Raw genomic sequence first — 27,888 nt, forward strand, 5'->3', positions numbered from 1 at the left:
CCAACCATTTAAAAAATTTTGAATTAGTAAGATTTTTTTTAATGCTTTTAAAAGAAGTCTCTTCTGCTCACCAAAGCTGCATTTATTTGATCAAAAATACAGTACAAGATATTAATATTGTGAAATATTATTACAATTTAAAACTTCAATGTACTTTGCTGAATTATTTCTTTTAAAAAGTGTCAGTTGACCCTAAACCTTTGAGATGTAGAGTAGGTTATAAATTGTCTTCATGAAACAGTAATGAAAATATTCCACTTTCAAAAGGATTTATTTTCATTTTGACACCAATATTTGACAGTGGTCTAAGGCAAGACACCATTATACAACGACAACCAAGAACAGTGATTCACAAGTCTACCAAATCGAAACATTCTGCTCAATACAAGTCCAAAAAAGTGTTTTGTTATAATCAAGGTGACTATAAAGCAAACGGCAATGGGTATGAGACATTTGCTTTAATGAACAATAAAGAGGCAGAACTGAAAAATCTTAAAGGAAAATAAAATTCTAAATTCATATTCTCAATATAACCGTAAATCACCTTCTTCATTCTGATTTATAAATGAACACGCTGACCAGCAGAATCTGACATGCACATAATGGCACGAATAAGAAAATAAATATAATCTTAAAGTTTCTTCTCTGTTTTGGCACTGATTGTCATCTGTTCTACATACTGGATCTATATACCCACATATCATCTAATAATAATCATTGAGTTCATTTCTGCTAATAACATTCCCTTGGCATGCTTATATATTAATTTCTCAGAATAAAATAATAATAATTAAAAAAAAAAATGCATGACAACCAAAATTATTCAAAGTATCCAACACTTGCACTTGCAAAACATTTATTTGGCTTTGAAAGGAAAGTGAATTTTCCAATACTGCATCTTATTCATATTAGCTTTTAAATTTTATATGGCTAATGGAGTATAAAAATATAATGAGTATTAACACACCTGATCCTGGTTTTGGTTTCTTTTTGGCAACTCGCAGTGTTGCAAATGAACTGGGTTTGAAGAAATCAGACATGAGAAGTGATGTGAGGGTCCTACAGAAAATAGAGATCACGTATCTAAAACACATACAAATATCTAGAATTAAGTTGCCTCAACTTTTGTCAAAATGCCATTTTCTCGCTATAGACTTTTAACTTACAGTATTTCTAGTAAAAAATATCTTGTTCCAGAATGCCAGATTGTGATTTTAAAGATATTCCTACAGAAAACTATAAAGATTAGTTTAAAAACGTGTAGAATGTAAAAGAACGACTATTTCATGTCTTCCATCGTCCACATTTTCTCTGTTCCATCTAGAAGTGACACTTCTCGACACCTCTACAATATTGAAAGGTGGCAGACAGCACGATACTGTGAATATCCATGACACGTCCATGCAAAAACATATACACTGACACGCTTATACTCTCACTCAGCTAACCATGTAAACAGTGAGACAGCACGCCACGTGTCCTAAGGCTAAGTAGTCATAGTACAAAATTTCTATGGGTTACGAACTACTAATCCAATAGATTACGATATCGGAGCACTTAGTAGAGCCCTGTAGACGACGTCAAAACAGATACCGTGACCCTGGAGGGGTCGAACTGGAGACAAAAAGACAAGATGAGGAATGAGAGAGGAGAGGAAACACAGAGAAAGGAGAAGAGATGTAGAGGAGACGAGAGATCTTACCATGTAGGATAAATCCTAGAAAGCCCTAGACAACACATATGCTAGGATTCCTACCACAAGTACAGTCATGATACAATACTTGGCACAAATCAGACTAAAGATCAGATAGAAACCATGCAATCATCGTTTAAAGTCAACATGAAACCAAAATGGATGCTGTTTGCACAATTCTGCAAACCAACGAAACAACTGAAAGTCATTCGGTGAAAATGCTGTCAATGCGATAAAGTTGAGCAGAGTTTAACTTCATATAAATACGCAGCAATGTGATGTTGAGTTGTAATACAGGAATGCCTGGTTTGGCAAACTCCAGCGATTTAAACACGAACGCACCTTAAAGGTGGAGTATGTATTTTTTCAAAAACGCTTTAGTTTTCGGGCCGAGTAACAAAACATACTTGTAGCCAATCAGCAGTAAGGGGCGTGTCTACTCATGATGCAGAGGAGAGAGCACTCAGTGCACTCCGAGCGACGACAGAAAGATAGAGAGGGGGGATAAAAAACAAAAGAGGAAAACGTCTGCAGAACAAAAGAAGGCTTACACCGTGTCTACACCGGACGCAACAGCTGTCCTCTCGTGGTCTGTCTACACTGGACGGGACAAAGCGACTGTTGAAAATCATTTGAAATTTGTGTCAATACCTCATAAATAGAACACGGAAGCAGTTTACTGTCGGGGATTTGTCATGTCGAGCCGTCACTATGACGTCAGCCAATCAAGTAACATGGTCAAAAAACACGCCGATCTGGTAACTCCCATTACTTTGCTGCAGAGACCTATACTTGAACATATGACGTGGCATTCTAAAAATTTAAAATTTGTTCAACTTTTTAAAAAACATGTCTCCAGACCTGTGCTTTACGTAATTATACTGGCCTGTGTCTTGAATTTAAAAACTCAAAAACACATTCTGTGTGAAACGGACCTTGTAGTGCAGAAGTCACTGGTGAACTTTACCTTAAATATTTGTCTTGATGTTCTTCCATTAAAGTAATTAAAAGTAAGTTACTCTGAACAGTACTTAAGGGTTTGTTCACATAGAATGCGTTTATGCATTTTGCACTAGACAAACATGTTTGACCTTTGCTCTCATGTCTTTTGCAGCGTCAATCGCATGACACAGCATTTTAAAAAAACAATATTCAAGTTAAAAGTGTGCATTTTTCATTCTACTGCCCTCTGTCAAGTGCAAAACCACATTTTATGTGAACAGGCCCTTATAGTGCAGGAGTCACTGATCAAAGTTATATTTAAAAAATGTTTTTCTTCAAATTCTTCCATTCAAGTGTAATAAAAAGTTAGTATGGCTGCACTAAGGAGTAAGTTAGTAAGGAGCCATTCACACAAAATGCATTTTTGCATTCCTCTGCACTTCTTTTCCATTGTTTTCTACATAAAGATGCACCAAATGATGTTCCTGACAATTGTGCTAACAGAACATATTTTTGCATACCACTGTAGTAAGACGGACGTTTTTGACTGTTGCACTTGTATCTTTTGCAGCATCTCGATCATGACACAGAATTCCGAGTTGTGCATCTTTTAAAAACACATCCCTGCATAATTTTTTCCCCCCACTGTTCTGTCTTGCGTTTTTAAACACAAAAATGTGTTCTGTGTTCATTGACTGGTGAATGTTACATTAAAAGAAATGCCTGTCCATATTCTTCCATAAAAGTGTAATTATTTGCTCCACCTCTGATATACATTTCTCACAAAACACCAGCCAATAACACCCACTTTTCACAATCCAGTCAATTCCTGATTAATAAAAATCAAGCACGCCTTGCATTTTCTTTCATTGACTATCCTGTTTCATTCTAAAATACATGATGCAATATTGGTTTGTGAACAGCATTTCATGTTGACTTTAAACTAGCAGGTCAAGGAGCTGGACATTACTTTGAAATTATTTTTGAGAACATTAACCACAAGAACATGACGGCACAGCAGTCACAACTTTGAGAGCAATAGACTTCATCATTGTCCTATAATATCGTTAAATGCTAACAGTTGATTAAGGTGATAATGGACATGAATAATATACAAACTGTACTTTACTTTACCGAGTGCAGCTTTAGCCAAGAGTCATCCCTTTATGTGTGTCTGCCTTTCAAGAACCTGAGGAGAGTAAATATATGCCTTTTCAGAGCATGTGTATTGTTATCAAACACTTTTCCCTGGCATAATAAGGTGCTGATGACAGCATGTCACCTTCAGCAGGGTATTCTCGATATCCTCTATGGCAAGACACTGTAAAGTCACGAGCTCTGCTCCAAATCCTAGTGAACTGCCTCGCTCTCTGCTAACTACCTAAGCGGCTACCTGACAAGGCAGTGTCCTAAACGTAAATGTAAGTCTTTTAATGCACCACTTCCTATGAGAAACCTGACTAATGCTTACAATTGATTACCTCAGATAGAGTCTGAGGCTATTCTGATATAGCAAATTACGTAGCACACATAAATATTGCCTGAAATAGTCACTGAGACAGAGCTGTTTTACTCAGAATTGATTAATATTTGAAAATATTTATCAGTATTTCTCACAGTGCAGGCTGGAATTGCCCAAACCTTGAGGGGTGAGATGCCTTGCCAAAACAAGATATCTTACCAGACAGCATCAAAACTGGGAGTCTGGTGCGTGTCGATAGCTATGTTTCCATCCACCTATTTTGGGGTATTGCATAAAAAAAAAAACACTTGATGGAAATACCAAGATGCGCAAAAATTCTAAAAATGTATGCAATCAATTGAGGCAGATACGTTTTTTTTTTTATCTTGATAAGAAAACATGTGCATAAACTATGAATAAATTCCTTGATGTGCATCAAAAAAGTCATGTGACTTTGCACAATGAGACGGCATCACTGGACTAACCAGCGGACCAAGCTTGAGCCAAAGTCTGTCGCCAAACTAGTTCGGTATGATAACCTTACAGAACTGTCTTTCACAGCTGCATTTCCAAACGAGCAGGCATCTGCCTCCAAACGCAGGATGCCATGACTGTGTTTATTGCATTTTGTCTGCGTGCTCTGAGCCGTAAGTAATTTATTTGATGAAAAAGACCCACAGTGGCTTCTCCTACTGCAGCAAATTGCCTTTTCTTAGTGATATGTGGCACCAGTTTTCAGGAAGTTACGATTTAGTTCTCTTCATCTCGCTGGATGTAAATGGTGCTTTATTCATAAAAGTTTTGTGCGTTATTTCAATTTTGCGCATAAATTAAATTCGCAACTTTGGGTGGAAACATAGCTAATGATGCCTATATAGACAGCTCAACTAGAGTTTGGAACAGAGCACTGGAAAACCTAGTGGATCTGCTCCAGTAAATCCAATAAGAACCAGAATTGTGTTCTGTTGTGCATTAAACCCTGGTTGATTCTGGAAAACCAAATCCATGAATCACATATTATTGTGCATGTACATCTAAGATTATTTCTTAGTGTTTCAGATTTAGTCTTGTGCAGTTAGAGAGGAATAGGAGAAGAAGAATATGAATAGAATGACTACACAGAACAGGCACAAACAATTTAGTCTGCCCTCTTGTGTTTGCTGGAGGGAGCCACATACTAAACGCTTACTTCTGCCCTGCAACATATAAGACAACATCTCCAAACAACATCACAGGACAGTAAATGTACAACGACATCACAGACCCAGCAGAAATCTGCGACCCCAGCCTCGAGCTGATATCTTTCTCCAGAAAAGGTGCTGTGCTTAGCTAAGGTTCCTCTGGCTTGGTTGCATCTTTTCCTGAGTTAGAGCTGTCATCCGTAGCGACGGGGTCAGCGAAGGACCCGGCGGTCCCACCGGCTGGCCTGCTGGAGCTGGAATGTGCAGAGGTGTCTTTGGAGTGCGGTTCGTTGGGGTTTGCTGTCTTCCCTTTGGCTCGTCTGGAGCTCCAGCTGCTGCTCTGCTTCTCTTCAGTCTCAGGGATGGAGTCACAGGAGTCGCTCTTCTTCACCTCATCATCAGACGTGAAGTCGGAGCTGTCAGACGGACTCAGACCAGCTGTGGCGGAAGCTGGCAGTTGAATCTTAGGTGATATTAAAAGACAAGAAACATTAACTTAATTTAAAAAATTTGTGGTATTTATATAGTATATTATACAATTTGTATTTAAATTACCATTAATATAAAATATATTCATATAAAAGATTCCAATAAATCTACCATTTATTGAACATTTAGACAAAAAAAATGTTTTTTTTAAATCTCAAAAACGTCACATAAAATGTATCATATTTGATACATCAGGCTTTTATGGTGCATATAGTGTGATATTTTTTATTGTGTAGACCTGCTTGTACACACTGTACAGCACTTTGGATCAATTTATATTGTGTTTAAATGTGCTTTATAAATAAATGTTGTTTTTGTTGTTGTTGTAGAATATGGAGCTCATACTTGAGGAAAAACAGCAAAAATATACATTTGGTGCACATGCTGATATTTATATGGACAAAAAGTAGGATGAAATACAAATAGCTTCTAATGTAAACCAATGGGATCGGACTACTTACATAAAATACATACAAAAATCAGTCCCTCTTTACCTCTCAATAATGTCTTACTGAGATTTTTTTTTTTTTTAAATGTATAACATATAATGCAATATGTAATATTTACATGCAAAACATATAATGTTTGTAGTGTACCCACTACAAACCCTGATGGATCATATTTTATACATTTTAACATGATTTTTTTTAAATGATGTATGAAAAATCAAGTAAACCTAAATTGCTTCAGTCCAGAAAGTGTAACAATTAGCAACAACGACAAAAAGTTATTCTTACGACCGAAATCTTATTTTATTTCAGTTAGTTCCAAAAGCAATTTTTTTAATTTTTGTTTGAGTCTTTTAACTTTTACATTTTTTTCATCTATTATTTTGTTATTTAAACAGGAGAAGTAAAGTCGGCACACCACATTTCCAAAAGCAGAAAAATATCCATCTATGTTCTCACCACAGGTGACACCCCAAGCCTAAAAGCTCTTCATCATTTCAGGTTTATTTCAAATTAAGAAAATACATTTAGTAGTTGACAACTGATTCAAACTTAAGAAAAACTTCAAGTATCTGAGAAGAGTTTTATGGTGCATATTTAGTACATGCTGGAATTAAAGAGTTAAAGAGACTGAAATTACCTGGAATGGCTCAGTGACGCCAACAATGGAGCTCATATTGTTGCTATAATAACCCAGTATGAAGTCCCCAGAATCCCTTGGCAATTCTTCCTCGGTAAAAATCACCTGAAGGTTCCAAATCAAAAACTCATAATTAAAATTCACAAGCTTCCATATGTGACTTAATGAATACAAGTGAATGGGTCCCACTTTATATTAGGTGGCCTTAACTACTATGTACTTACATTTAAATTAATCATTTGGTACAATGCACTTATTGTGTACATACATGTTTTTACATTGTACTTATATTTTTAAAAATACATGTATGTAATTACATCTGTAATTAATTTCTGTTATTACATTTATAATTACACTGTTGACCCATCCCTTACACCTTGACCCACCCTTAAACCTACCCATACCACCAAACCTGTCCCTAACCTTACCCATATCCCACCTCAATAGCAGCAATAGTGTTTTGCAATACAATATGAACACAGTAAGTACATTGTACTCATTTTTTGATGCAAGTACATAGTAGTTAAGGCCACCTAATATAAAGTGTGACCAGTGAATGTCTTTTTCTTGCAACTAAATGGATGTATGATTTGCCCTTACTTGGTGCTCTTGTCTCAAAAAATCAGACTCTTCCTGCTTGGACCAAACATAACTCACATAGTCTTTATGATGTTTAAACCCAACCTGTGAAAATACATTTTTGTACTTAAAAAACACAAATCAAGGGACAAAAATGTTATAAATAATATAAATGCTCAGAACTGTTGAAATGAATGAAATAACCTTGTAAAGACCAATCCAGTCCCAAGAGCTTCGAGCAAAGTTGGCTGCCACCTTGAATTTGGCCACTGCATCTGATATCTCTCTCCATTCATCCTCTACAAAGATTGTTACTAAAGGCATGTCCACCCTATATGGGAACTGCAAGGACCATCACATGTTAAACACATTGCACAAACTCAGCATGAAAGTTACTCTCAAAGTGTATACATTCGTGACAGGTGAAACCGCAACCTAGTACATTCATATCAGTATTCAATGTGTAGCTTGGCATTAAGGGACTACTTCACCCAAAAATTAAATCTGTTGAAAATGTAATCAGCCTCAGGCCATGCAAGATGTAGTTTGTATCTTCATAGAAACAGATTTGGAGAAATGTAGCATTACATCACTTGCTCACCAGTGGATCCTCTGCAGTGAATGGGTGCCGTCAGAATGAGAGTCCAGACAGCTGATTAAAACATCACAATAATCCACAAGTAATCCACACGATGCCAGTCCATCAGATAATATCCATCATTAAGATGTTTTTAACTTCAAACCAAAGCTGCTAAAATACAGGTCCAAAATCCATAATAACGCTTCCTCTGGCAATAAATTTCATCGCCTGTTGTCCTCTCACATCAAAATACACCCACATATTTGTTTAGAACTGTTTTGGACTGCATATTTCTCTCCTGATTCAGATGAGATGACTTTTTCACTGCAGTAAGCAATATTATGTTAGAGGACTCATATTTTAGCTGGAAGCAACAGTTTAAAGTTAAAACGTCTTGATGGATTTGTTTCTTACAAACACACAGCTTTAGGCTTCACAAGACGTTAACTGATGGGCTTGAGTGGTGTGGATTACTTGTGGATTATTGCTATGTTTATAGCAGTTGTCTGGGCTCTCATTCTGACGGCACCCATTCACTGCAGATCATGCATTGGTGAGCACGTGATGTAATGCTACATTTCTCCAAATCTGTTCCTATGAAGATACAAACTCATCTACATCTTGGATGGCCTGATGGTGAGCAAATCTCACCGTACTCAATCTCTCGATATTTCATATTACCCAAAAAAAGGAATTAGTCATTATAACTAGAGCCATGTTAGCGTGCTTACCTGCAGAGTGAAAATAGAGGAGACGGGCTTGTGGTCACTGGTGGTGAACTCCATGTGACTGCGGTAAAAATGCTGTGACACACAAGTTCCGCTGGTTAGACCTGACAAGGAGCTGCGCTTCGACATGCTGTTGCCGACCTGAGCCATCGGCCTCAATTTCCAAAGAATACGATCAGTCCATGCTGGCTTACGCTTTTTACCACTAAGAAAGATAAAGATTCACTTAATAAATAATAAATAATTCAATAATAAAAGTAGCACTGCAGGAACTAAATACTACAGATTTGCAGGAATAGTATATTCGCTTATACTGTATATCAGAGAATAAAAAATAAATAATAAAATAAAACTGCGACTTTATAACTCACAATTCTTACTTATTTTCTAGCGACTGCGATTTTACAGTATGTCTCATAATTCTCATAATTGTGAGCTAACGTTTTTCACAGCACTGGAAATTCTAACTTATAAATGCAAGTTTTTATCTCACAATTCTTAGAAAAGAGGTCAAAATTGCGAGAAAATGTCAGAAGAGAGTTCATATCTCACATTTCTGACAATCATGATTGTGAGTTTAAATCAGAATTGTAAGATAAAAAGTTATTATTATTCAGTGGGGGAAACAAACTTTCACAGAAAAAGTTTATTGTACTATAAAATTCAACGTTTTAGAGGTCATAACTCCCTCCCCAGTCAAAAAAGAAACAGAAACAGCTTTTTCTGACAGCAAATTAATTTTCTGCATGTATGTGAAAAGAAAAAAAATGAGCCCTTTACAAGTTCTTAACTCTTTTTAGTCCATCTGAATCTGTTTAGAAGCATGATTTGAAATTAAGAATTTATGGATCTAAATGTATTCAGTTTCTTTACCTGGTATCATACGTGTCTGTACCCACATCAAACTTATACGTAGGAGGGAATTTAAGTGGCCCCTCGTGGAAGCCTTCAAGCACAGACTCGCTGTCTTTAGCCATGTTCAGCTGCAAGACACAGAGAGAGAAGATTCAAAGAGGACAAAACTACAATTAGTGTCAGTATTAATAATACTAGAAATATATAGGTAAAACAAACATTTATATTGCATTGTTTTGTCAACATCATGACCTAAACTAAAGGGCACCCAAATGCCTTGTACAAAACAGCTCTGACTTCAATGGCATTTCATATTTTCATAATATTGCCATAATGTTATCTGTGAAAACACAGTCTTTGACATTTAGAGGGACTCACCTGGTCTTTTTCCCATAATGTGGACAGTTTGTTATTGTCAATGGCTGATTTCACAACTTGCATATCCAGGTCATCGATTCGAAAGTTCAGGTCTCCAAACCAGAAAACCACACTGCAAACATTTGTCCATGAGTCACATCATACAGTTTTCAATATAAATTTCAAGGTCATAAGGTTATTTTAATTTACTTCCATCATGGATTGTGTCACCTTGGGCAGCGGGTCACATAATCATAACAACACTACTAACCCGATCTCATGAGAAAACAACAAATCTTACAAATTATTATTAATTAATATTTTATTGTAGATACATGTAGTTTTATTAGAATTTTGCATGAAAAACAGTTGGGTCACAACTTTATGTCCAAAATAAAATCTGGAACCAGAGGCAAAAACAGTTGAGAAATGCTTCCCTGGGGGGAATTATAATACAACAGCACCATCTGTTGGTGAGATAAATAATTATGAATCATAATAATTGTGCAAAGAATTTTGGCACACTTTCTTAAGGTCCTGATGGGAATGAAATATAGTTGCAGTAATAGCAATAATGTGTTTATACTTTAATTGTATAGTGTGCGCGCGTGTGTGTGCGTCTTACTCATGATCCAGGACGCCTGTACCAGCTTGTCCTTCAAACTGCTGCTGTTGCAGAATGCTTTCGAAGTCCTCCATGCGCTGGTCTGAGTTCTCCATGTGTGCAGGCAGATGACAGTTCAAGAAACAGATCGAATGGCCAAACACGTTCATGCGAGCGCTGACGCCCCCTTTATTCCCCTACAGAGCAAGGGGAAAATGCCTTATTCTGCATGACCATATTTTAGATCCCTTAATCCTACCCCATATCTAATTTACTTAACAACTACCTTACTAACTAGTAATAAGCAGAAATTTATTAATTATTTTCGGGGAAAATAGAGAAAATGTGTTCCTTATTCTGAAGTGTTACCAAGACTGCAATAGTATATAGATGATACTAAATAACACTGGTCACCACACTTTTAATTGGACACACAAGGAAATTATGGTCCTTTTTTTACAATGATGTTACATACAGTCATGGCAAAAAATATCGGCACCCTTGGTAAATATGATCAAAGGCGGCTGTGAAATCTAACCTTTCATTGGATAATAAGAATTTAAAATGGGGGTAATATCATTATGAAATAAATGTTTTTCTCTAATGCACATTGGCCACAATTAACGGCGCCCTTTTATTCAATACTTTTTGAAACCTCCATTTGCCAGTTTAACAGCTCAAAATTTTCTCCTTTAATGCCTGATGAGGTTAGAAAACACCTGACAAGAGATCAGAGACCATTCCTTCATCCAGAATCACTCCAGACCCTTTAGATTCCCAGCTCTGTGTTGGTGCTTCTTCTCTTCAGTTCACTCATTTTCTACAGGGTTCAGGTCAGAGGACTGGAATGGCCAGCAGAAGCTTGGTTTTGTGCTCAGTGACCTATTTTTGTGTTGTTTTTGAGGTTTGTGTTTGGATTATTGTACAGTTGGAAGATCCAAACATGACCCATTATAAGATTTCTAACAGAGTCAGTAACTTGATTTTTTATCTGTTGGTATTTGATAGAATCCATGATGCCATGTGTCTAAACAAGATGTCCAGGACCTCCAGCAGAAATATAGGCCCACAACATCAAAAATACAGCAGTATATTTCATTGTACACATGGGGTACTTTTTATCCCTGTGTTCACCAAACCCATCTTGAGTGAATTTTTTTAGTTTCATCTGACCATAGAAGCCAGTCCCATTTGAAGTTCCAGTCGTGTCTGATAACTGAATATGCTGGAGTTTGTTTTTGGATGAGCGAGGAGAATGTTTCTTGAAACCCTCCCAAACAACATGTGGTGATGTAGGTGCTGTTTGACAATTCAACCATTTTCTGAAATTTTCTCCAGCTGTGGTCCTTGGAGAGTCTTTAGCCACTCAAACTCTCCTCCTCACCGTGCATTAGGACGATATAGACACACGTCCTCTTCCAGGCAGTCTCGTAACATTTTATGTTGATTGGAAATTCTTAATTATTGCCCTGATGGTGGAAATGGGAATTTTCACTGCTCTAGCTCTTTTCTTCACTAATTTGTGAAGCTCAATTATCTTTTGCTGCACATCATAAATATATTCTTTGGTTTTTTTCATTGTGATGGATGATTAAGGGAATTTGGGCTTTGTTTTCCCTCCTATTTATATTTCTGTGAAACAGGAAGCCATGGCTGGATAACTTCATGTTCAGAATCACCCTGGAGTGCTCAAAATTGTGAATATGAATGGGAATATACTTCAGAGATATTTTACTCAAGAATTTCTAGGGGTGCCAATAATTGTGTCCAACTTGTATTTGAGAAAAACATTTATTTCATAATGATATTTCCCCCCATTTAAAATTCTTATTATCCAATGAAAGGTTAGATTTTTGTGATTTTTTTTTAAATAAAAGATCAAAAGGATTAACACTGCAGATTAATTTTCACAGCCTTCTTTGATCATATTTACCAAGGGTGCTGATATTTTTGGCCATGACTGTATATGCAAAATGCTGTGGAATTGTATATGGTAAAATATCTTTAAAGTACTGCAGTCTTTTTGGAAACTGAAGGTCAAACTATATAATAAAAATATACACAGGGGTTGGTGGATGTGCAGAATTTTGTGATGTACATGCATTTAAATCAATGTAAATCTGCAGATCTTTCCTTTAAAATCTGCAGGCAAAACTTGACTCAGGCGAGCAGAACTGAAATGGTAACTAATTAATCCAAATATGGAACAGGTGTGCGGTAACCATGGCAATCAGTCATTAGAACTGAGACCTCTGATGAAACGTGCTGCTGTGCTGGATTATGAGACAAACTGAGTGAATGTCAAAATGTCATTTGTCAAATATATCATTTTACCAACTATATTAATTGCTGAAATACACAATCTTTATATCATTTGCCTTGTAGCAGCTAGGAAATAAGCCACAATCACGTCTCCCAGTTTCACATGTTTTTAGATGTTTTTAGAGTATTAAATTGTATAGAGGTCCTGAAAAGAATTTGGACATAATTACAATTTATGAATTTCGAAGACACAAAAAACAATGTTCAAATATTTTTTTAAAAAGTATTTAAAACCTAACTTATACTTGTGTGAATTTTTTTTGGCTTTGATGAGTGTGGTTGTGATATTTATTTTCAACCCCTTGGTTTGATATTTTTTTACTGAATGAAATGTATTTAAACATTTTATATGTGATTACATGTAAGTGTCTGGGTTAATTTATAATTCAATTAATTTATAATTATATAATTCAATTATTACTTAATAATTGCTTTAAAATAAGCTTTCTCTCTCTCTGCAATAACTTTGACATATTATGGATTATAAAAGTATTCATTATGCACATTGCAATGCATTATATATTTTCATTAATAACTGCAACCAAAGTTGAAATGTATTATAATATTTGCATATTCCATGTTTGACATTTGAAATAGGTTGTTTTTCATGTGTTTTAATGCATTATACTTCCTAAAGATGCAGCAATTAATAATTATAATGTATTATAACTTACAATTATTTATGAGATCATGCAATGCATTATAAGTTGCATTACAAGACATTAATGCATCAAAAACACTTTTCTAATACATTTTATATACAAAGGCTTCAAGTGAAATGTTACCTAAAATTCTTTATCAATGATTTAAAAGAGATTATTTGCAGCTTTAAGTATCCTGCAGTTTTCATCAAACCATTTAGAGACTGCTTATGCTCATTCATGCTCTATGAATTCAGATGAATGTGACTTGGATTGTACTTTATAACTTATTAATACCCAGGGGAAAAACTGGCTTTGGTAGTTCAATCATTAACTTTGTTATAAAATTTGACACCATAATTCTTGCTGCGAGAGGTGAGTTTATCACTATGACGGCATAATTTTATATTCATTAGATGTTCAGCACATTATTAATATTTCAGTAATGCACAGCATGAGGTATTTGACAGCTTCCTGTAACCTTTCATATCTGCACACGAGGATAAAATAAATTGGTAGACATATCAGCTGAGAAACATACAGATACAGAAACGTGGCATTCCACCAAATAACCGCACATTTACATCAGAAAGGGAAGTATGAGATTGCACCCAGAGAAAAGGTCTAAGCGCAGATAACGTACCCAGATCCCACCGAGGCCGGTGCGAGTGGTCTGTGTTTGAATGCCTCTCAGGAACGGCAGGTGAAAGTACTTGGCGAAGACCAGCAGCAGCATTCCCTGCATCCTCTGAGAAGTGACCTACAGACAGAGAGAAACACACAGAGATATATGAGTCAACAGGAGATAAGTGGACTGAAAGTGAATTAGAAGAAATGGACGTATTTCCTGCAAGTTGTTTATAAACCATGCAGTATGTATTCCAGTTTTTGTATGAATAGAAGATGCTTGTAAATAATATCCTTTCCTTATAATTTCCTTTCCTTTCATAATGCAAGTGTGTACACTGTATGCAATACTATTGTTAACTAAAACTAAAACCATAAAAAAATCATTGCTTGAAACAAAGTAAACCATAATATATATATACAGGTGCATCTCAATAAATTAGAATGTCGTGGAAAAGTTCATTTATTTCAGTAATTCAACTCAAATTGTGAAACTTGTGTATTAAATAAATTCAATGCACACAGACTGAAGTAGTTTAAGTCTTTGGTTCTTTTAATTGTGATGATTTTGGCTCACATTTAACAAAAACCCACCAATTCACTATCTCAACAAATTAGAATACTTCATAAGACCAATAAAAAAAACATTTTTAGTGAATTGTTGGCCTTCTGGAAAGTATGTTCATTTACTGTATATGTACTCAATACTTGGTAGGGGCTCCTTTTGCTTTAATTACTGCCTCAATTCGGCGTGGCATGGAGGTGATCAGTTTGTGGCACTGCTGAGGTGGTATGGAAGCCCAGGTTTCTTTGACAGTGGCCTTCAGCTCATCTGCATTTTTTGGTCTCTTGTTTCTCATTTTCCTCTTGACAATTCAGGTCTGGTGAGTTTGCTGGCCAGTCAAGCACATCAACACCATGGTTATTTAACCAACTTTTGGTGCTTTTGGCAGTGTGGGCAGGTGCCAAATCCTGCTGGAAAATTAAATCAGCATCTTTAAAGAGCTGGTCAGCAGAAGGAAGCATGAAGTGCTCAAAAATTTCCTGGTAAACGGGTGCAGTGACTTTGGTTTTCAAAAAACACAGTGGACCAACACCAGCAGATGACATTGCACCCCAAATCATCACAGACTGTGGAAACTTAACACTGGACTTCAAGCAACTTGGGCTATGAGCTTCTCCACCCTTCCTCCAGACTCTAGGACCTTGGTTTCCAAATTAAATACAAAACTTGCTCTCATCTGAAAAGAGGACTTTGGACCACTGGGCAACAGTCCAGTTCTTCTTCTCCTTAGCCCAGGTAAGACGCCTCTGACGTTGTCTGTGGTTCAGGAGTGGCTTAACAAGAGGAATACGACAACTGTAGCCAAATTCCTTGACACGTCTGTGTGTGGTTGCTCTTGATGCCTTGACCCCAGCCTCAGTCCATTCCTTGTGAAGTTCACCCAAATTCTTGAATTGATTTTGCTTGACAATCCTCATAAGGCTGCAGTTCTCTCGGTTGGTTGTGCATCTTTTTCTTCCACACTTTTTCCTTCCACTCAACTTTCTGTTAACATGCTTGGATACAGCACTCTGTGAACAGCCAGCTTCTTTGGCAATGAATGTTTGTGGCTTACCCTCCTTGTGAAGGGTGTCCATGATTGTCTTCTGGACAACTGTCAGATCAGCAGTCTTCCCCATGATTGTGTAGCCTAGTGAACCAAACTGAGAGACCATTTTGAAGGCTCAGGAAACCTTTGCAGGTGTTTTGAGTTAATTAGCTGATTGGCATGTCGCCATATTCTAATTTGTTGAGATTGTGAATTGGTGGGTTTTTGTTAAATGTGAGCCAAAATCATCACAATTAAAAGAACCAAAGACTTAAACTACTTCAGTCTGTGTGCATTGAATTTATTTAATACACGAGTTTCACAATTTGAGTTGAATTACTGAAATAAATGAACTTTTCCACGACATTCTAATTTATTGAGATGCACCTGTATATATATATATATATATATATATATATATATATATTAGGGCTGTCAACGTTAACGCATTAACGCATGCGAGTAATTCAAAACCCTTTACGCATTAAAATAATTTAACGCAATTAACGCAAAATTACTTAAACACAATTTCTATTCTAAACCTTTTTTCCTGAACTTTTTCAGTCCAGTGATCCAGCAAGCGAATCCATTCAAGCAATCAGTCCAAAACATGGCTAATGTAAAGAAAACCAGGCTGATTACATAAGAGATGGCGGAGAGAATAGATACTTACGTTGCATTTTCAGTGAATTATTAATTCAGTGTGTTTTGCTTTAAAACACAAGCTCTTGTTGGAGAGGGAGTAAAATCTTTTTTCGTGCCACGGGCATATGCCACTCGACCTGTCACCGTTATATGCGCATGGCACTCGACCCGGCACGGCCATACGCGAAACAGAACCTTTATTATTCAGAGCATTTATATATAGCGGTTATGAGTCCCGTGACTGGCTTATACAGCTGTGACGGGTCGCAAGGCGAGCGTGTTTAACCGTGATGAGTCCAGTGGCAGACGCGTATAGTCGCGCTGAGTCCGGTGACAGGCGCATATAGCGGTGGCAGCTGCCTCTAAACGGTGACAGGTCGAGAGGCAGGTCGAGTGCCATGCACATATGGCCGTGCCTGTTCGAGTGCCATGCACATATAATGGTGACATGTCGAGTGGCATATGCCCGTGGCACGGAAAGATTTTACTCTTGTTCTGACTCACGCGTCGCGCAGTGTGAAATGCAGACTGAACGTAACGTCAAAACATCCCTCAATTGTATTATATGCAAACTACGTTTTCTCGGCTGAATAAAGCAAACCAGCTTCTTTTGATGTTTGAATTTTGATGGTTGAGGATTGCAATCAAGGTAAAGACGATTGCGGTGACGTACAGGAGTTGTAAGCACGCGCGAGTCTGATACACCATGTTTGAGCTCTCTTGACGCACAGGTCATATGTTGTATTCATGCACAGACACATTTCAGTACATTCACGTTGTTTCCACACATTTAGGATAATGTTTTGCTTTGTCTTGTGTATGTTGCTGTGTTTAGTCAGTGTGCACAAATGTATCAATTATATGAACTTCTTATATCATTTGGTTCTTTGGGTGTCCTTTTGGAGTCTCCCAAGTGTCCTTTTTTTGAAAAGATATCTAAATTTATCTTGAAATAAGCTTGCAGAAAATACAGTTTTGTGAGAATCACCCTTCAATCTTTTGGTTTACTTTGCTAGATATAGTAAATAATAACAAAATTAACGTATTAAGCAAGATAAATGGTATATTCTTAATTTCATGTGCGATTAATCACACAAAAAAAAAGCAATTAAAAATTTGTATCTATTGACAGCCCTAATATACTGTGTATATATATATATATATATATAAATAAATCTTATTTCATCTCAGCTATAGTTTCCAGGGCAGCATCTCTCATTTACATTTAGTTTAACTTGAAGTACCGAATAAACAAAACTAAATATGCTAAAACTAATAAATAAAAATGAATAAAAACTTTATAGATATTAAAAAAATAATATCAATGACAGTTGTAAGTAATAACAATGACAGCACAATAAAACGTCACTAAAGGTAAAGTGAAAACAGAAAATACTAAAAAAACAACAACAACAACAACATCTAATTCAAAATATTACCAAAGATTATAATAGTACATCAATAATGCTAAAATAACACTGCCAACAATGCAGTGGGCTCCACTGGACCTTCCACTTCCAGTGTGATTAAGCAGAAGTGATTTCAAATGGGATTTTTAACATCCTTCCAGAGAAAGATGTTCAAAATTCTAGCCTACTGCCTACCCTGCAGTATATACTTTATATATATATCTATATATATCAATTAGTGTAGAAACACTACATACAAAATGCAAAAATAAAGCGAAAATGTATAGTATGCAACACTGTTTTCATAGGAGATTATTTTTCCACACAGAAAATAAAGGCAGATAAAATGAGGAGGAGTCTAACTGATAGAAAATAGAAACATGAGCCGCAAGACCAGCAAAGAGATTTTCATCTTCAGCCACTCAGTCACTGTTACATAATGTGACCCCTGAAGCTCTAATGACAACTGTATGAATGTGTGTGTTTGTGTGTATGTATGTGTGTGTGTGTATGTGTGTGTGTGTGTGTGTGTGTTTAAAGGGAACATTACTGACCAGTACATATCCAAAGGGGCTGAGAGCGTCCATGCAGACCTCGCTCCACTGGTCAGTGAAAAGAACATCTTTCAGTCGTTTGTTGATCATTGAGTTCACTTCCTGTAAGCTGAGACAGGGTGCAAGAAAATACAGACATGAGATGAAGTTGAAATTAAAGGACAGAAAAATATCAGAATGGAGAGGTAGAATAGACCTCAAGGCAGGCGGTAGATTATACCGTATCTCTAGTGTGTTTATGTAGGTCATGTCCTAGATTATGACCTTCACATTATAGCATTACAATGTACTAACTCCATCTATTCTGATGAAAGCTTGTTTTACAAAAACTGACAGTGTATTATTTTGATTGTCTAGTAGAATGTCTTCTCTCCAGAGTATGGATCTGAGTTCCTACTGATGTAATTAAAAGGATACTGAATAAAGTTTTAAAAAATCTCATGATCTGACGTTGCTGGTACTGAAATTAAAATATCATGCTTTCCTTGTCTATGAATCATGCAATTTGAAGCCCGTTACATGAAGTCTTCTTGACCACATACTCAGTAAGGCTGTGTCTCTTTTTAAAGAAACGAATACTTTTATTCAGCAAGATGCATTAAATAGATCATTAAAGGCATTTATAATGTCACAAAAGGTTCCTATTTTACATAAATTCTGTTATTTTGAAATCTACATTCATTGTAGAATCTTGAAACAACTGTTTTCAACATCGATGATAATCAGAAATGTTTCTTGAGCTGCGAATCAGCATATTAGAATGATTTCTGAAAGATCATGCGAAAATTCAGCTGTTGAAAATTCAACAGTAACCTTTGTAAATAACAAAAGACATTTTCAACATTTTCTGAGAAACTGTCAGTAGAAACATTTCTAAGTATGCATCTGTGATCACTTTTCATGCTGAGCACCTTTCATTTAGAAAAGCAGCAGCTCTCAATGGAAATCTCACCCTATAATATACATGTCTGTGTTCCCATCACCAACATTCAGCCCCAGTAATGTAGTGATGTCGTCGGGAGGCATGGCTGAGCCCACGTTCCACGTGATAATGTGCACCCTTTTGGCAGAAAGAGACATTAGAGAACAGCAGTCATCTGTGTACACATGTTCACATACTGACAGTCGCCAAGTCTCTACTGCTGGTTGTTATTAGGCACCGCATCCAACAGCATTATTATGCAACTGTATTATAAGGTGAATCTGAGTATTTTCTCCTGTAATTCACGGCTCAACACTGTGACTGTTGACACTGACAGATTGTGGGTTTGCCCTGTAACTCATCTTTTCAATTTACAAGCAGCATGCAAAGACTGTGTGCAAACAAGTATCCTTGCGGCATATTAGTGAATAAACAAATGAAAGAAATGGAAATGGAAAGGGAGTAAGAACCTCATCAGGACAATTACACACAACACTGCACACACACAAAAGCAACCTCGTTTTGTCGTGCCACATCACATCACATCACTCCTTTGCAGTTAAATGTGTTAGTAAATCATCTCGATGAAGATACAAACAATGCTAGGAATATATAAATATTCAGTATATTTTTCAAGAATTCCACAAGCATCCCTCCACTATTCAGTTTCAACCTTTATTTTAAAGAGAGAGAAGAATCTCATATTTCTTTAAATGTAAAATATACATCAATTTCAAAATAATTGTTCACATAAAAAAAGAGAATGTACTCACCCTCAGGGCATTCAAGTTTGTTTCTTCATCAGAAGAGATTTGGAGAAATGTAGCATTACATCACTTGCTCACCAGTGGATCCTCTGCAGTGAATGGGTGCCGTCAGAATGAGAGTCCAAACAGCTGATAAAAACATCACAATAATTCAAAGTAATCCACATGACTCCAGTCCATCAATTAACATATGTTAAGTGAAAAGAAGAAGTGTTTGTAAGAAACAAATAAATCATTAAGATATTTTTGCTTCTATCTAAAATATGAGTCCTCCATATACATAATATTGCTTTCTCCCGTGGGAAAAAAAATAGTCTCATCTGAATCAGGAGAGAAATATGCACAGATCAAGAACCGTTTATAAGTGAAAAACAGTCCAAAATGGTTGTAAGCAATCATATGGCTTGATTTGATCTGAGATGACAACAGGGGAGGGACTTTTTAAACTGTAGGAAGCGTTATTATGGATTATGGACTCTCATTTTGGCCAAAAGCAATCGTTTAACGTGAAAATGTCTTTTCTTCACACAAACACACAGCTTTTCACTTCACATGTTAATTGATGGACTGGAATCATGTGGATTTTTATAAGTTTTTATCACTCTCATTCTGATGGCACCCATTCACTACATAGAATCCATTGATGAGCAAGTGATGTAATGTTACATTTCTCTAAATCTGTTCTGATGAAAAAATAAACTCATTTACAACTTGGATGGCCTGAGGACAAGTACATTTTCAGCAAATTTTCATTTTTAGGTGATTTATTACTTAAATCTATTTATGTTCTTGAATATCTCAAAAGGTTAATAAGCATGTTATGTGCTTCAAATGTAATCTTGCCTGCATCTCTGACCTCACAGTTGATTATTATGTTAAGAAATTGACAACTTGCACTGAGCCTCATGACGTATTTCCATTTTCCAAATGAGTTTTTAGAGTGTTTGTGAGAAGATCCACACCTTATTCAGAGATTCTGAACACTGCTGCAGTACAGAATTTTCCAAAGCTAGTGAAACATGAAGTTTTAATCCAACCCAAGCCAATCTGAGAAAGTAGGGGCTGGTAATTAAACATACCAAGATTATTTATATCATATACAAGCTTATTTCTGCACGGATCAGCCTGCAGCACAGGCTAGTGAAGAGTGTCAGCGCTCTAAACTTGCACTAACACAGTGTGTGTGAGACCTAATCAACTCACTCATCCAACAGTAATAAGATCAGAACTAACTTACCCCTTTAACTGAAAAATTAACTCTTTGCTATTGTCCTCCTGCATTACTGACACCCTATTCTTCTGTTTAACACTGTAAATCTTCTTTGCACAATCTGTATTGTATAAAGCGCAATATAAATGAAGGTGACTTGACTTTACTTATTTGCATTAAAACAAAACACTATTTTGCAACATTTTTTACTCTATGTACAGTAAATGGCATGTTTATGTTTAAATATTAAGAGAATAAGAGAACCAACAAACAGATACACAGGCAAATCCTGTTTTTTTGCCTTCTCAAATTTATCAGACACGCCCCTTCCAACTGAGCTTTCAAATCAGAAGGATGAAATCAGAGTACAACATTTTTTCACCAAATTATGACAATTTTTGATGTAAAAATCTAACTAAAATAATTACAAGTGCACCTTAGGAAGCATTATCAAATAATAAAAAAATGCAGTTCATGTCCCCTTTAATGACAGCATGTCAATTTTTTAAGACAGACCAACCATTAGCTCAAATGTTATCAAGTGATGGTATATGCTTATGTATAATCATTAGTCCACAGGTGTCAAACTCAGTTCCTGGAGGGCCACAGCCCTGCACAGTTTAGATTCAGTTAGATTAAACACACCTGATCCAGCTAATCAAGTCTTTCAGGCTTATTTGAAAACTGCATGGTATGTGTGTTGGAGCAGGGTTGGAACTAAACTCTGCAGGTCTGCGGCCCTCCAGGAACTGAGCTTGACACCCAGTCAGTGCAATTGTGAACTAGATTAAAAAAGAAAAAACACTTCTAGTGAAGAACTACACCACCCATAATCCTAAAGAGAGCTCCACCAGTCAGAGTAGCTGTAATTACCATGGAAACAGAATTTGTTCCACGGAATCTCAAATTATTTATAAATCTTTTCAAATTATATTGGTTTTATACATTGTGGTATCAAAAACATATGTTTATACATGTGTTAAAAATTTACACAAAACAAAATAAATGTTGTTTTGAAACTTTTTAATGTGGCATAACAGATTGCTGTAGTTCAAGTGGCATGTGAAAAGATCATCCTTCCACTTAAACCATAAAAAACACGAATGAACATCTGAAGGTATGCTGTAAAGAAACATGCTGAAATGCATCATTTCTCATATTTTGGCAAGCAATTGTCATGTCCTGACATAAATTGTAGTTTAAAACCACAACTCAGTCAAAAAATCTGCCGTTAAACTTTAAAGAAACAAAAATTGATATTTATTGTGATAATTATAATGAAAATTTTAACGGCCCTAATACCCAGCCCTATTTTATGGAAGCCCGACGGGGCAGTTGTGGCCCAATGATTAGAGAGTCGGACTTGTAACCCGAAGGTTGCGGGTTTAAGTCTCATGGACCAGCAGGAATTGTAGGTGGGGGGAATGAATAACTAGCGCTCTCTCCCACCTTCAATACCACGACTGAGGTGAGACCCTTGAGCAAGGCACCAAACCCCAACAGCTCCCTGGATGCCGCAGCAATATGACTGCACACTGCTTCGGGTGTGTGCTCACGGTGTGTGTGTGTTCACTACTGTGTGTGCACTTGGATAGGTTAAATGCAGAGCACAAATTCTGAGTATGCGTCACCATACTTGGCCACACGTCACTTCATTCAACCCCTGAATAACAAATAAAAAAGGTAATTGTGACTTTTTATCTCACAATTCTGACAATTGCGAGTTATAAAGTCAGAATTGCAAGATTAAAAACTTGCAATTGCAAGAAATAACAACACTTTTTAAGTGAGCTACATTGTTGAAATCATACCTGAAATCCTCCACCACCTGCGACTGAGTGTCAGCGGTCCCAGCGACAGACAGGGCCCTCTGCGGGTGAAAGACGGACTCGCTAGGTGGTGGTCTGTATGACGGGGCCTGAGGAAGTGAGGCGGCCCTCATTGCAATGTGGCTCCGAGGCACTGCAGTATGTCCTGAAAACTTCTGTCCAGCCAAACTTGGAGGTCCGTGATCAACATTGAGTTTAGGCTGAGGTTCTGAGGGGTGACTGGAGCTGTTGGGGCTGGTTGGTTCAGCCTGGTTGTTCAGCTGCTGCAGTTTAGGAGATTCTGGAGGCTTGGGCTCCGATACATCGATAGATCCTTCCACTCGCTGGCTCCTTTGAGGCCGGCGTGGCCTGGCTGGAGCCGTCAGTGGTGTAGAAGGGACAGCAGAAGATGTGGAGGACGACGATGTATCTGCTGGTCCTTCTGGTTGTCCAGATGATGCCAGATCATTAGTCTTGCACTGGCTTTGAATTTGTTGCTCTGGCTCCATCCTTATCTAGCAAAATGAAGCACACCCGTGGATCAATCAGCATGTGCATTTCAACTATGTTTACTTGTTAACTGCATTTTCAAGTTCTCCTGAATAAATCACAATAAGGCATTTAAAAACAAGCATGGCATGTCAAAATAAAGGCTCCACATATAACGTTCATATACTGTTCCCAATTATTTCCAAATGCAAAATGGTTTGAAAGAAATTATGTAAACAGCAACACCTTGTTAAAAAGAAGCACGCTTTAGCATAATTTTCAAAAGTGTACTTACTACAGAAATATTACACTTACGTGCAAACTGTTTTTAATGTTTTCAGACACTTAACTGCATGTTAATTACAACTAAATGAAAATGTACTGAATTTTAGTTTAAAGTTCTATTACATTCAGTTAAAGTTGGACTTATGTACATCTGAATGAAATTGTAAAATGTAATTTCATAATTTTATTATCTTTGAAATATAGTTCAAGTGTACTTTAATGTCATTTCTATTGAAATGGCATGTATTTAATTATATTTGTAATTACACTTTTGTAATGAAGGGAATTTAGTACATTTAAAATAAATTAAGGTAACACTTTATTTTTAGGTGTCCTTGTTACACGTTACATGTACTTTACATTATGCATAATTACATGTAAGTAACCCTAAACCAAACCCTAATCCTAACCCTAACCACAGCAATTACATGCAGTTAATTGCTATTACTCAGTACTTAAATGTATAATTACACTGTAACAAGGACACCTTAAAATAAAGTGTAACCTAAATCAACTTTAAATGTAATATCAAATAACATACAACAGGTAAAATTAAAATCAAGTTTTTTAAATGCGCTGTAATATGTTAGCCAACACATTAAATTAAGTGTACTTCCTTAAAGAACCACAAAAGTATATTGAAACATAATTTAAAAAGTACTTTAAAGCAAAACTTTGAATTTAACATTATAACAAATTGCACTTTGTCAACTTACAGTACTTGTGTTAAAAACAGTCATGAAATTGTCTCTCTTTAAACACATTCAAATCATGGCCTTTTATTTCATTAACATTATATTGCCTGCAAGTACAATATTTGAAGTGCACATTTAAGTGCACAATTAAGGGCACTTGAGGTCAAAAGTTAGGCCACTGATTACTTTTGTTTTAATAACAGTTATATTGGACAGCTGTATTTTAACAGGTTAAATCTCTGTAATCCTTTTGGTTTGTTTTAAGTTAAAACAGGAATTTACCAAAACCACATGAGCAGCATTGGGTTGTACTGACACTGGGTTGCATAATCTTAGAATTTTGCCTTTGAAAAAGTCTTCAACAGATATACTGTGACTAATATTATATTGAAGTTTGTTTTTTTTATTCTCATTTTCAGCATTACTGTGCAAAAATTTATAAATTTTCAGTTACAACAGTATTATATCCTGTAAATGATTACACTATAATAACATAGACAAAACACTCGGTTAATATTTTACTGGTTGGCATGATAGCTGAAGAGTTAAACACACAGAAGCTCTTCCAAGGTGATGGGTTTCATCTCTAGCTTGAGGGGAGTCTATTCTAGTTTGAAATGACTCTCTCTGAAATGACAGCTGACAGGCTGGACAAAGAACTAGACTAGATAACAGACACAGCTGTGAAAGTTCCCTACCCACAGGAAACACTGCTTATAGTTGAGTCAGTCATTTCAGAACTCGTCTTGATGTTGTTGTGATGCAAATACCAGAAACAGTATATCCATCAATATACTAATGACAGTTATGTTATGTTAAAAGGGTAAGTGGCTGCTGTGCACTAGAAGTGAATAACACCACTGTCTGATTATCAGCATGAGCAAAACTTGAAAAACCAGTTGTACTGAAAAGTCATGTTCAAATATGAGTATCAAATATGGTCATCAGGCTTTTGAGGAATGTTTACTTGTTCATCTCTCAAACTAAGCATTTAAATATCATCCTTTTTAAGACATATTATTGATTCATACAACTGATATATTATGCATTTTAAACTGTGGTGTTTTATATCAGTATATTTATATGAGTCGTGATTTATCTTTTTTTTTTTTTTTTTTGCTAAAGGTCCAATTCTGTTCTATTTAAAAAAAGAAATAAATCGGACTTTTATTTTATATGACAGGATTAAAATCAATAAACCCTCCAGTATCGCTTTCAACAATAAAACACCATTATCCGAAGCCATTAGTCTGAACCTATAAGCATATTAAATATTGAGACAAATAGCCAACAACCCAATTTCAAATATATATACAAAGTCATGTGTCTACTGTGTTTCTGCACAGTCGACATGCTCTTCGCCTCGCTGTGCTCTGCTCTGCCTGCCTGCCTGACCGGCTTTCACTGTATTGACAAGATTGTTACAGTCAAGCACACGTCTAGAGATATTTGCTTATCAGTGTGGAATACCGCAAAGCATGTGACCAGCAGGAAAAAGAAAAGAGACAAAAATATAGACTCCACCAAGCAATGACCCCGAATGCAATGACTCATTGTGTATGTATTTGAATATGCATATACACACATACACCCACATCAATGGATGCGTGCAAAATTCTAGCAGTGAATCATTGTTTGCATTTGAGTATGTGTTTGTTTGTAAATAGATGGGCAGACAGACAGACAGACAGACATATAGATAAATAGATGCATGCAGCTTAAGAAAACTTAAGAGAAGCTTGAAAAATTAGACGTTTGTGGGGGTGGGTGGGATTCAATCACTTCATAGCAACTGAGTGAACTGTACATGTTGTGTTGTCCATGGAAAAGTATAATAAAAATCATTGCAAATTTGTTAACTACACATGGTGCACTGTTGTTTTATGAGTGGTTTTATATATGCAATGTAAATATTCTAATACTTTTGAATCATAGCTATACACTTGAGGTTGGAGAGTGAGAAATTGCTGAAGGTCACCTTACAATAATGTGCATTATGACCTACTTCTGTGTCTGTGTGTGTTTTATTAGAGGACGGATGAAGAAGCTTTTGAACCATTAGATATCTGATAGCGCTAATTACATTGAAAGGCTGTTTGCGATTAATAAAGCCACAATTACACAAATGCACATGCATTTCTCTCTTTCAAACACACACACACACACACATTGATTAGTGTCACACATTTATACATTTACAAAACATACAATAGAAATTATAACGTAAACAATCCAGTATCAGTTAAACACCACTGAAGCAAAGACACAGCACTTGGGTCCAATCTAAATGTATATAACCATAGCTGTAATAATAATAACATAACATAATAGGCAATTATATTATTAAATTATGTACGACTTATCAATCATATCTGTGCAAGCCCTCAGCGTGTTTGCACTTGTGCTCTATTGCATATTACAGTTGAACAATTATAGTGCTTGCATCAGTCTATTTCTTACCCAATTTCCTCGTTCAAGACAGACTGAAGAGAACTGGTGGTATGTTGACAGGAAATATGATTGGCACCGCTGGAAAACAGACTCACTGATAAATATATTCGTGTTCAAATAGCTTCGCAGACATCAAAAAAGCTCATCATTATGCGACAATACTGTCCGAGCTGATAAATGTGAAAGCGCGTTCACTCGATAGATAGATCCAATGTGTCACATCAGCGCCCGTTCTTCCTGTTACATTACCGGCGAAGACCTTGAGGTTTAGAGAAAATGGGTCGCTGAAGGCAGGTGCATTTCATCTGCAGATGTCGCGGTGTTCTTCGACGTGAATTGGTTTCGCTAAACAAACTGCAGCGCCTGCTGTCAATGACAGACGCGAACGGTCACTGCTGTCCTTCAGAACTGCTGCTCGCGCTTCATTATTGCAGCAGCGCTGCTGGCGTTGCTTTCGTCAGCGATTTAATCGCCGCGGACGTAACGCTCTTGTCACGTGGTATTCCGCTGAAGCACCGCTATAGATATAATAGATAATATTTGCATTTTCCACCAGAGCATGCGAGGTAGCCAAAAGGTTAAAGGTTTAGCATTTAGTATCGGTTTCATGCACTGTTTCTGAAATGCCGCTTGAGAAGGCTTTGCCGTTGTCATGGCAATCACAATCAGAGGGTATAGTTTTTTAAGCATACATTAAAACTGCAGTCAGTCCCTAACTTTTTTGGGGTTAAAAATGATCCAAAATCAATATTTGAGCTAGTACATAACCAGCCAGTGTTCAAAACTATCGCTTTACTTTAGCCCGATTCACAACGGTTATTTTATAATAATGTTTTCTAATTTGAGTGGTACGGGTAGGTTTTCGCGGGAAATTCGAGCATGGCACTGCGTCATTACGTCACGTCTGTAAAC

General features: G+C 36.5%; 1 protein-coding gene across 1 annotated transcript; it reads right to left on the reverse strand.

Annotated features, from left to right (window-relative positions):
• Positions 1-252: 252 nt before the first annotated feature.
• Positions 253-27,888, reverse strand: inpp5jb (inositol polyphosphate-5-phosphatase Jb). Its single transcript, XM_058777607.1, has 13 exons — positions 26,986-27,888; positions 23,060-23,571; positions 19,302-19,409; positions 18,350-18,458; positions 14,166-14,282; positions 10,581-10,756; positions 9,977-10,088; positions 9,617-9,726; positions 8,747-8,948; positions 7,640-7,777; positions 7,457-7,540; positions 6,857-6,961; positions 253-5,741 (listed from the first exon to the last, which is right to left on the reverse strand). The coding sequence occupies exons 2-13, from the start codon at positions 23,563-23,565 to the stop codon at positions 5,427-5,429; spliced, it is 2,082 nt and encodes a 693-aa protein (XP_058633590.1). The 5' UTR covers positions 23,566-23,571; positions 26,986-27,888; the 3' UTR covers positions 253-5,426.

This window comes from Onychostoma macrolepis, chromosome 05, assembly GCF_012432095.1.
Source record: "Onychostoma macrolepis isolate SWU-2019 chromosome 05, ASM1243209v1, whole genome shotgun sequence".
Classification (NCBI taxonomy): Eukaryota; Metazoa; Chordata; class Actinopteri; order Cypriniformes; family Cyprinidae; genus Onychostoma; species Onychostoma macrolepis.